This window comes from Synchiropus splendidus, chromosome 15, assembly GCF_027744825.2.
Source record: "Synchiropus splendidus isolate RoL2022-P1 chromosome 15, RoL_Sspl_1.0, whole genome shotgun sequence".
Taxonomy (NCBI): domain Eukaryota; kingdom Metazoa; phylum Chordata; class Actinopteri; order Syngnathiformes; family Callionymidae; genus Synchiropus; species Synchiropus splendidus.
Window position 1 is genome coordinate 2,132,682 of NC_071348.1, and position 11,387 is coordinate 2,144,068.

The 11,387-nt window shown below is 43.8% G+C and overlaps 1 protein-coding gene across 4 annotated transcripts; it reads left to right on the forward strand.

The window, feature by feature from the left end:
• Window positions 1–638: 638 nt before the first annotated feature.
• On the forward strand, window positions 639–10,896 carry slc45a4b (solute carrier family 45 member 4b). Of its 4 annotated transcripts, XM_053887818.1 has the most exons (14): window positions 639–941; window positions 2,301–2,619; window positions 6,066–6,254; window positions 6,321–6,500; window positions 6,586–7,208; window positions 7,396–7,521; window positions 7,583–7,831; window positions 8,291–8,410; window positions 8,513–8,612; window positions 8,959–9,039; window positions 9,118–9,248; window positions 9,394–9,462; window positions 9,545–9,737; window positions 9,866–10,896. In XM_053887818.1, exons 2-13 carry the CDS (start codon window positions 2,403–2,405, stop codon window positions 9,692–9,694), a joined length of 2,235 nt encoding a protein of 744 aa, XP_053743793.1. In that variant the 5' UTR covers window positions 639–941; window positions 2,301–2,402; the 3' UTR covers window positions 9,695–9,737; window positions 9,866–10,896. The 4 variants fall into 4 exon arrangements, with proteins under 4 accessions (XP_053743793.1, XP_053743789.1, XP_053743792.1 ...); XM_053887814.1 differs by having other exon boundaries at window positions 9,545–10,896; XM_053887817.1 differs by lacking the exon at window positions 639–941 and adding an exon at window positions 1,539–1,642 and having other exon boundaries at window positions 9,545–10,896.
• Window positions 10,897–11,387: the final 491 nt, after the last annotated feature.

Sequence of the window (11,387 nt, forward strand, 5' to 3'; positions counted from 1 at the left end):
ATGCGTTTTCTCTTTATCGTAGCACAGCATGAACTAATGCTGGCGCAGATCACCAGGCCCAGCTTCAAGCTAAATCATCGTCCGAATAAACCAAGATGTTACATGTGGACCGTTCATCTATCACTGGATTCTCTTGTTGGCTTAGTTTGGCTAAAACAGATTCCAATGCCTATTTCACTTTTCTGGACAGTCACTTCAGGCTGGTCATAGTTTCTTCTGTGTTCTTCCCGAGAAGTTCCAGACCAGGAAATAAAATGTTACACGCAACATACGACAGTCAGACAGTAGATGTGATTGTCAAAGTGAATACATTTCACGAAGCCAAATCCGAGGAAGTGAGGGATTTACCTGCTGCACCTGCTTCCTCATAAAGCTTCCTCGTGCTGTGCTGCTCCCTCACAAACACCGTCAACTCCTCCAAGTACTTCTTGAAAAAGTCCAACGCAATAACGTGATTTTGTGAGTTACTTCGTTTTGAGCACGATGACGTCGAGTTAATGCGATTTGTTGTAGAGCCAGCCGGGACATTTAAACGTACAGTGAGCCAATCAGAGGCCGGAGTCCCGCCTCCAGTTGCCTCGCCCGCCAATAACGGAGTACTTTGCAGAGCGAACACCACGCATGCTCGTGAGCCAACCGCCGTTCACTCAAGTTGGTTCACATTTATCGCGGCTTTCGAGCAGTTCCTCCGGGTGACTATCATTTCCATGTTGTTTGAAATGTAATGTTCGTGTTGCCTACAGCGCCAGGACGGGGTGGAGCGTTGCGCCACTCCTTTCTGACGTGTTCCGTAACCACGCCCCGCGTTGTTACTGTGGAAACCGGCGAGTCTGATGAGCAGGCAGTCAACCTGGTCAGTAGCCGGCGGAGGTTAGCCAGGCTGCTAACCCAGTGGCGGCTGTAATGTCCACTTGCTGACCGGAGGGAGCAGACTCACTCAGGTGAGGTCCGACATTTTCATCTGTATTATAAACTAAGGCAACAGAAGTCAAGCGCCACACTTCACACTTCATTGGTCCGTCGTGTTTAGCGCGTAGAAACGGTGGAAGCTAACCTCATCGACACACCGATCTGATAGTTGACTTGTTGTTGGTGACATCTCACGTGCGCCGTTTTTGCGTCTGTAATGTTATTTCTGGTCAGTGCTAGATCCCCCCCTCAACGTGTTCGGACCGGTGTCGAGCCGAGCCTGCCCAACTTCGCTTCTATGACCGAGCACAGACAAGAGTGGTGACCACCACAGACACGCACAGTCTCGCCCTGCTGAACCGCTCTCCAGTTCCTCAACATGTTGGGAACGGATTAGTGGCTCGTTTGTGACTTCACAACGACTCTCCTGGTTATTGAGGCTCCGAAGGCGGAGTATCATTGAATTTATTTAATGCCCGGAGGTGCAGTCGTGACAATAAGCGGATCTGTCACATCGTATCTATTGATCTGATCGCTCTGTTGTCGTTTAAGAAGACCTTTTGAGGGAGCGTTACGGGACTAAAGAGGCGTCAAAGGCAGCTTTGCGACGTCTCGCGTAGTTTTCAGTGAATACTTTATTCCATAACTTAGCACCGTGCGAGCAACAGCCCATAACCAAAGCAAGCAATCGTTCAACAGTAATGATACGCCGTTGATCTGTCTACATTTACAGGCAAGCAGATATTTCTCGCCCAAGAACTACGATAACATTCTGCTATGGTTAGATTTAAAGATTGTCCTGTGCTGTAGGCGTTTACTATTTCACCAGTGGTGTCGGTGGTGCTACCTGATATGATTGGTGAGATAATATCTGGCTTTTCATGTGTTTATCGCTGTTGGTTTAAACAGTGGTTTCAGTCCTCAGAGTTTCAAATGTCAGGTTTATTGGTGGTTGATAATACAAATGCTACTTTCCCTACAGTCATGTGTGAACTGTTAGGTATTGTGTGGCATTTAATTTGTGACCACCAGAAAAACTCTCGACATTGACCTGAACCAAAGGGTTTGTATTTCTGTAACATGAGCCATAGTTTTGAATGATTTTGTTTGACCTTTGATTTTTGCTTGCTAAGTATGTACACACATGTATCCTTTGCACTAATCTCCATGTAAACAAAGTGTAAATCACATTTTTAGCTGCAAATGAAATAGCACTTTCTTAAACTGAAATTTGAAACAGGACACAGTTACCAGTGAGTTGGACCGAAAAGTGGATTATCCAGTGACAAACATTTTTCTGGTTACATTTTAACTTGGAGAATGCGTTAACTTTTAGCATGACATTAAAGGTTAAATCGGTGAAGCAATGGTTGTATTTGTTGTAATTGCAGGACTGCAATGACTCCTAGGACACATTCAATATTCATTCTGAAGACTACAGTTGTTACACGCCTAACGGTTCCAGTGAAGATAAACACAGAAACGTCACTGTGATGGGACAAGGTATTGAAGATTGGGAGTCGTCTGAGCTTCCACCAAGGAGGAAGCGCTTAGAGTCAAGTAACTTTGGAAGTGAGATGGATGAAGAAGAATATCGAGGTGTGCCGATCCCTCTGCATCGCTGGGTGATGCACGGTGCTGTGATGTTTGGCCGGGAGTTCTGCTATGCAATGGAAACCGCCCTTGTGACCCCAGTTCTTCTTCAAATAGGTAAAGTATCCTTGTGACATTTTACATGTTAAGTTTTATATATTTCCTTTTGTTTCTAAGAAATGTAAGGCTGGTTGTATTTGTTTCCCATAACCATCTAAATGCCGTTGGTGCCTCTGACTGGCACTTCCTTTGACCCCTTGATTTCCTTCCTGAAAATTGAGGCTAATCTAGAACCTCATTTTTGTTGCCATTTGTATGTTCTGCCTGGGTCATTGTAGCTTTTTTCAAGGCACTCCACTTTACCTCCATTGCCCGAAAGCACAGTTTGATTTGACTGCTGCTACTGTCCCAATATAAATGCAGCACTGAGTAAGTCGAATTACTGAGCAATGTTTCCTCCATTAGGATAGATGGCACCAAGTTAACTTTCATGACCTTCGGTGTCAGCTCATTCCAGCGAATGCTAGATGCAAGTGATCACACAGCTGCTTCAGGTTTCTGGTTTATCAGAGCGTCTGTGTGCCTGCAATGGACAAGTTTGACTTAGTTTGACTTAGATCTAAACGTGGTCAGAATTATGAGCTCATTTTAGTTGAGTTTAAAGACCATTAATCCCAGAGAGAGAGAAGAAGCAGTAGCTCATGTCACAGCAGCCGTTGGCTTGACATCAGGTTCACCACTGTGGGACAAAAGAACTTCTCCTGGCTAGGTATGTCAAGAATGCCCAATGCTGCACATTTTGGTCTTTTGCCATGTGGACAAGAAAAATGCTTTCTCTTTCAAAACGCTACTTAGTCTACGATTGCTCCTCCGTTTCATAGATTCGTAGACAGCCCCAGACCCAGTGCATCATTGTCAGATGATGAGACAGAATTTCCACATAATGTGAAACAGCAATTGACTGATAAGATAGTGACTTTTATTCTGTTGAGTTTGACTCTTAAAGACCATGCACAGTGCCGTGTCTCTCTCCGTCAAGTTTACTTTGTGAAATATTAACACAGCACTGTTTTAGTTAAAGAATGGACTGTTGAGTCGTTGAAAACGCCACTTTTCGTCCATACCATGGTCTTGTTTCTTAATGTGTGTTTGTGAAGTTTGTTAGGAGTGACTAGGTTGGCCACAGCCAGACTGTTCGGATTCATGAAGAGGAAGGACAGAGAGCATGTGAACATGAATGAAGAATGTTGGAGATGGAGGATGAGGGCAAGAGTAGAGGACGACAACCATTGTGGTTCATGATGAGATGATACTAATGATAATGAGGATATGAAGAGGAGTGGATTGAACAGCTTATCAAGTTTCCTGGACATTATCTTCATAAGAAAGTAGTGGAAAATTACCAAAGCCTCCCATTAGGCTACTGTCAGACTTGACAACTGTCATTCATACTGTTCACTGGGGAAAAAGGAATTTAGCCATCCAGGAAACTGTTGGTTTCAACAGTTTCCTGGCAGGTCAAAGCACGTTTCAGCTTTGTTGCAACAGGGCTCTCCATTATGTTTTAGTCAGCCTTAAAAATACTCATCGAGGATGCTTGGTATGCGGGAATTGTTTCTTTCTTTTTTTTCTTCAGCTGTGTTTCTAGAGCGCAGCGCAATGACGGAAAACTTTAACCTCATACTTTTAGTAGGGGATACAAAACAAACCTCTGTCTTTTCAACTCCCACAGGATTTATAGTAATTTTAGACTCATGCTGAAGCAGAAGTATGAAAATGGTTTGCATAATGTGATAAGGACCAAAGACAGATTTTATAAAAGAGTTATTCATACAAACCGACACACCGCCTCATTTATTAGTCAAAGTAATAGTTAATTTGATTAAGAGGTTAGAGAGTAATTTGTGATCCTCACGTTAACTCTCACAAATAAATGAATGCTTGTCTTTCGCATAAGGTCAAGGTTAAATTTATTTGTGTCATATTTCCACAGTGAGTGCTGACCAAAGCGCTTCACATGCAACAATGAAAAGTACAAATGCTGAAGAAACAGGGCTACAAGGCGTTTTCATAAACCCCGAAATACAATATAAAAAGAATACAAAATAACACAACACAATAAAAACAGCGAAAATTATACTCAGCTTGTATTAAAAGTCAGTGCAAAAAGTGCTCAAGTCATTGTGCAGCTCTGATATCTGGAGGCGGTTTGTTCCACAGTTGGGGACCAGATACAGTAATCTTTCCTGCAAAGAATTCTGGAACTTGTTCCCTGTCAGTTGCTCTGCTAGCTCCCAGTACACTGTGGAATGCATTTCCTGAAGGTAGGCGTGTCTCAATGAGACCTGTAGCAACGAGACACACCTGCGGGGTTGAAACTTTATTAAACATAGATGGCTACTGCGTGGAATTGCTGCACTCCGCAGGTTGACGTCCTAGGGCCGGTGAGAGCGATGGATGAGCGAGGCTTTGGTGCATGTACGACAACAGAGGCCTGACTGGGAACCAAAGTCACGTCACTAGGGTGCAGAGCATCTTACCCCTGATCTTGCCACCCTATCACAATGCTAACTGAATAATGCAATTTGTTATAAAGTTGAGTTTTTCATTGTATAACTAGCTCTGGTTCGGGGTCGCTCACAGCCATACAGTGAATGACTCATTTAAATCCAGAGTGAACCACCTAACATCCCAAAAATTCAATCATCTGCTCTTTGTCCCATGATCAACATTTCCTTTCGATAGGTTCAGTTACTTCGCTGCAGACATCAGACATCTGAACGTCAAACTCGCCGCACTGCTAACTAGACTAAAGTTTTCTGATTTATGTGAAGTTGGATGGTTTCCCAACAAACTTGATTTTAAGTCTTTGTTATAAAGACGAACCACCTGAGCTCGTGGAAAACTGAAGTTAGGAAGGTAATTATGATTGAAGTTACGATGATACATCTCTGATGGAAACTCTTTTTTTATTTATTTTTTAGCTTTTTTATTTATTTATTTTTTGGATAGTATAGTATCGCCTGCATCTTGTCTCAGATATTTGGATCCTGGTTACATCATGAAAGAGAGCTGATCATAAAAAGCCATGAATAATAAATAATCCATACTGCATACGTCAGTTATCCCAGCCATTTTGGGCAAAGAGTCCATCATTTCTCAGGCAGGACCCTGTAAATGTGGCTTCTCGAGCTGGCTGCCGCAGTGGGGCCGTTTTTAAACAACCGACAAGGCAAGTCATGGGGCCCAGGCGATGATCAGATTCCCTATGGGCAACTTGGCAGTCCATAACTGAATATTTTCTTGCTTCGGTGAGCATGTCAACTCCAGAAATGAATATTCATAGCATGTTCTTTGGCCACTTTGTTTTGATCATTAGCCCTCTGCAACCATATGATGATGATGATGATGATGATGATGATGTTGTTTGGTGTGTGTCTTTTGCTGTTGCTGCTGTGATGCTGAATTTCACCACTCAGGGACCAATAAACTATCTAATGATGATGAAATTATCTTGACGGAAGAAAACTCTGCTTTGACTCTTTGTGTTTGTTGTGTTCCAGGTCTTCCTGAACAGTACTACAGCTTAACATGGTTCCTCAGCCCGATCCTGGGCCTGATTCTAACCCCTTGGATTGGCTCCTCCAGCGACCGCTGCACACTCCGGTGGGGCCGCAGGAGACCATTCATACTGGCCTTGTGCATCGGTGTGCTGATAGGTGTCGCTCTTTTCTTGAATGGCTCCTTGATTGGTAAGGTGTTTAATGGTCATACATGTAGACATATCTGGAGTCCGGCTGATGAAGTGATGATTCCAGGTCTTGCAATTGGGGATTTTCCTGGCAGCCAGCCCATCGGCATCGTTCTCACTGTGCTGGGAGTAGTGGTGCTAGATTTCAGTGCCGATGCATCGGAGGGCCCGATCAGAGCTTATCTCCTCGATGTTGCTGACACAGAGGACCAAGATATGGCCTTGAATATTCACACCTTCTCTGCTGGTAACCTAGCAAGGCTCACAGCAAAGTCCATTGCACTTCATTGTCAGCATTGGCACCATCCATGTTTTTGTCCCCTTCTCTGCAGGGCTTGGTGGAGCAGTTGGCTACATGCTAGGGGGCCTTGACTGGACCGAAACCGTCCTGGGTCGTGCATTTAAGTCACAGGAGCAAGTCCTCTTCCTTTTTGCTGCAATTATATTCATCGTCTCAGTCATTCTTCACATGCTAAGTATTCCGGAGAGGACTTACCCGTCATCTAACCCAAGAAGTTCTGGTTATGGAGAGTCTGTCAGCCAGCTGTCTGTCAGGCGTGCAGGTCACACTCCTTGTCTTCCCTCAATCTCAGAGGAGGATCCATTGACTCAAGCTCACAACACTGAATCAAATCTCCACGAGGGGGAGATGGAATTTCTTGCAGTGGACCGAGCTCGGAGCAAAAGTGATTCTGTCCTAGCGATGGCAGATGATACCATCAAGTTAGACCCGGATCTTGACCTGGACAAACAGAGTTATCCAATGGATGATGGATTCTTGCCAGGGCCTCAAGGAGATTTCACCGATGAATTCAGGCCTTCATTTGGGTCTCCTGATTCTTCAAGGCTTCCAAGTTTTAGTCCGGCAGTTTTCCAGCCCAGCAAGTCGACCAATGAGGAACCACTTTCCCCTTCAATGAAGTCTCCAACACACAACAGCCATTTGAACACAAAGGTGACAGCCACTTTGATGGATAATGTTATATAATTCATATCAGATGTGTGTAATAAGTTGACTGTAATATTATTGAGAGTGTTTGTTTGGATATTTCAGGTGATTAACATGGACATTAACCGTCAATCAATCTGAAAAGTTGCTTTCATTTGTAAAGAATCTTCTTTTGATTTATTTTTTCACACAGAGCAACGTTGCAAATGGTGCCAGTTCTGAAAACTCTGTCGTCAGACGCTCCACGAGTGGAAGAACTGGGTCACGGCCATCCACCGCTGCCGTTTCGTCACGGCCACATCCTCACACCTACAGACAAGTAGGACTCTCAGTCTCCAAGTCTATACTGCGATTGAAGTAACTGATGTATTTATTTGCAGCCTTCCTTCACATTCTCCTATTATGGGCGTGTTGGATCACATCGCCATCGACTCCGTAGAACAGCGGCCTTAAGCCCACATCAAATTACCACCTCCCGTAGCCTGAACGATTTAAGCGATCTCCGGAAGCACGCCAAGAGGAGAGCGCTTCAGCTGTCTGTCAGCAGTCTCTCATCGGGGGACTCCAACAGCGATGCTGGATCAGACAAGGGCACAACTGTACGGCTGCTCTGGTTGTCCATGTTGAAGGTAAAATAGCAGTCAGCTATCCAAATGACCTTGTTTGTTAAAGATTGTTCTTTCTCAAAGATTGTGAGAGCAGAGCTCGATGTCACTTTATGTTGTCTGACACTTGATTTCAACTGAAGGTTTGCACAGTATTTTGCGTCGTCATCTTAGCTTGCGCAATGTGCACACCCACACACACACACAGCGCTGCATTTAGTTGAAATGATGTACTCCGCGGACATCACTTGCACAAGAGAACTTAGCAATGTCTCATTGACTGAACCAACTTTAAGCTCCAAAGTGGTCTTAATCGATTTTGTCGAGGGATTCTCAGCAGAGTGGATATGGCTGTGGACAACAAGATTTCTGCCCCCGCTAAACAAATGGTTTTGGTGGACTGGGCCCATGTTCCTTTTCTAATGTGAATAATTCATTGAGTTTTATGTGTTATGTCATTGACTGCTGCTCTTGGTTTTGCAGATGCCAAGGCAGCTTTGGAGATTGTGCGTGTGTCACCTTGTCACTTGGTTCTCCATCATCGCAGAAGCTGTGTTCTACACTGATTTCATGGGGCAAGTCATCTATCAAGGGGACCCAACGGTACAACCCAGATATTTGATTTGAAACAAACCGCGTACATAGATTGAACAGACAACAAAATGCCTGTCACTGTCGTCCTTCTAACAGGCTGTTGTTTTTCAGGCCCCTGCAAACTCCACAGAGTTACTAAATTACAGTAGAGGAGTTCAGATGGGCTGCTGGGGGCTGGTGGTCTATGCTGCAACTGCCGCTGTCTGCTCAGGTAAGAGAGCAGTAGGTAATGACATCGGATTCTAAGTCATTGAGGACTTCTGCAGAGTTTGTAATTTTCTTGACTCATTTATGTTTTAAGTTTTCCTCACTGGTAGCAGAACAGTGAAAAGCTGAGGCAGTGAAGATGTCACAATCACATCAATTATATGCATATTTGTTCTGGCGAATATGTTTTTTTTTTGCGCTCTTGATAGGCGTGACCCGGTAGTCACCTTGTCATCCCACTTGACTTGGTGTAGAAGTGGTTTGAGTATGCAGTCAGATTACTCCAGTCGGAAGTCAAATAATGATTGTATTGGATAACAGTGGACCTGGTTACATTCCTCTTTTCACAGCCATATTGCAGAAGTACCTTGATAACTTTGATCTGAGCATCAAGGTGATCTACATCATCGGGACCCTTGGATTCTCCGTTGGTAAGACAAACATTGCGTCTTTTTTTTTTTTTTTTTCATATTTACCTTCTCAGCATCATCCTGCTCCATTACTGACAGGAACCGCTGCCATGGCTCTCTTCCCGAATGTCTACGTGGCCATGGTGATGATCAGTACCATGGGTGTCATCTCGATGAGCATCTCATACTGTCCATATGCCTTACTTGGCCAGTACCATGAAATCAAAGAGGTATTTGACGTGGATCTTTCTCTAAGGGAGGCTGTAGTCCAAACCCAGCATATTTCGTTCTCTTGAGATGACCCAGCGAAATGTTTGAGAAAGTTCAGTCAAATCTGATGGACATATAACTCACTCTCGGTGCTTACATTTCCAGTACATCCACCACAGTCCAGCAAATTCCAGAAGAGGCTTTGGAATTGACTGTGCCATCTTGTCCTGCCAGGTCATTTGAATTGAATATAGATATTTCCCTCGTGAAACTGTTTACCCACCTTTTGAAATGTTATGTTTTCATCTAATTCCAGGTCTACATCAGCCAAATACTGGTAGCATCTGCTCTTAGCGCCGTCATAGAAGCAGTGGGCAGTGTGCGAGTGATTCCTGTAGTTGCCTCTGGGGGGTCCTTCCTCGGCTTCCTAGCTGCCTGTTTCCTCGTGGTATATCCTGATGGGTGATCCAGAGAGGAATCTTCTGTTGAAGGAGAACCAGCTCATGAAAGTAATCGTTCAGTTCCGCAAAATTTGTTTAAGAAGACGTTGGCCTGTGTTCTAAAATCGTGATTCTTTTTCTCTTCCAACTATGGACGGTTTTGTTGAGTCTTTCTTCATGTTCTCTGATTTCTGCAGCAGGCGCTACTGCATCCAGAACAATAAGTTGTCGCTGTGTTGTCAAGCTCTTTGTTGATAAACTGGTCAACTGTGGAACACAGAGCAGATGGTAATCGAACCAAAACACTGTCACTCTGCACACTCCCACGAAGACCAGACTGGAGAAGAACAATATGTGTGAAAACAGGCTGGATCGGGTGCAAGTGCACTTCATTTTTCAAGTGCCTTCTCACTGCATGAGAATTGCAGGTTGAGCTCACTCAGGAGGATGTAAATTTTTAAGCAGAGTACTGTGAATATCAGCTAATACTTGTATTAGCTGTTTCAATTTTTACATGTCTGCAATGCCACAGAAATGTCTCTTATATGATATACTTTTATAGAAATATCTTAAACTTTTATGTTTCTACCTCAGACCAAACCTGTCTGCCTACGTTTTTATTGTGAAAGAATAAGTCCTTCAGGCACATGTAGCACTTTTGACTTATATGCTGCCATGCTGTTGCCGTGGTGATGCCGAACAGTGTCTGACAACAGCGCCACCCTGGCTGTCCGCGTGTACTGTCGGTAATTATCCATAGAACTTCCATATGAACACTACAGTTTGATATTATCGCCAATTTGTGTATCAGTAATACGAAGCAAATGGATCCACACAAAAATGTTCTTGTGGAAACCAAAAACATATTCCTTCAGTGTCTTATTTGAGCAGTCTGAGTTTGGGCCATCGGTGTATTCCACTGTAGGATGTCGGTGCAGCGACACAGGGCAAGCCACTCGTGACAGCTTCTGGTGGAGACGCTCTGTATGGTGTTTAGCGACTGAAAAGCTGGTCTTGTGAGTTGCTTATCAGGTGATTGCTTCCACTTTGAAAGGATGTCTTATTCTTTGGGTTGGCTTCATTGTCAGTCTGAGGTCATTGCTGAACCTCTGTTCCTTCTGCCTCCTTCACTGTGTTGTGATGCGAGCCTTTCAAAATAACCGACTCTATGTGGGTTTTCAATCACTATAAGTCTAAGTTATTGAAACCCACTGCAACCCAATGTAACCTTTAACACCGTCAGGAGTGACGGCTACTGAAAGTGCTATTCACAACTGAATGTCCTCCCTGCACCAAGCTGGTGTCAATAATGGGGGCATTATTTGTTTGGTATTATTTTAGGAAATAACTTGTCACATGGTCCCAGTCTGCTCAGCCAACCTGCTATGGATCCGTTTTAATAGTCAAGTGAATAGCATCTATTCAAGTCCAATGACTTAATCTATGCAAGTTAAAATTCTCTTTACTGTGGCGTCATGACTAAATGGGCATGAAAGAGAAGCAGAGAAGCCTCTTTACAGAGTTGAGTTTGACTCGGAAAACATTGAAAACATTGTCAATCTGCGCACAGAGCAAAGCGTTGCTAACTGAAGTCTTGTTAAAGTGTCGTTGTCTGTAAATGCTGCATCATCTGATGAGAAAACAGTCTTTGTGTGTTGGATGTGCAAACATTAAAGGGAAAGTGTTGCAAGAGCATGATGTTCTTGTTAATAATGCATA

Coding starts and splice junctions, on each gene's coding strand:
- slc45a4b (XM_053887814.1), top strand. CDS start 2,403: ATGGGACAAGGTATTGAAGATTGGGAGTCGTCTGAGCTTCCACCAAGG. Junction 7,522..7,582: donor ATCCTCACACCTACAGACAA/GTAGGACTCTCA, acceptor ATTTATTTGCAG/CCTTCCTTCACATTCTCCTA. Junction 9,463..9,544: donor GTGCCATCTTGTCCTGCCAG/GTCATTTGAATT, acceptor ATCTAATTCCAG/GTCTACATCAGCCAAATACT.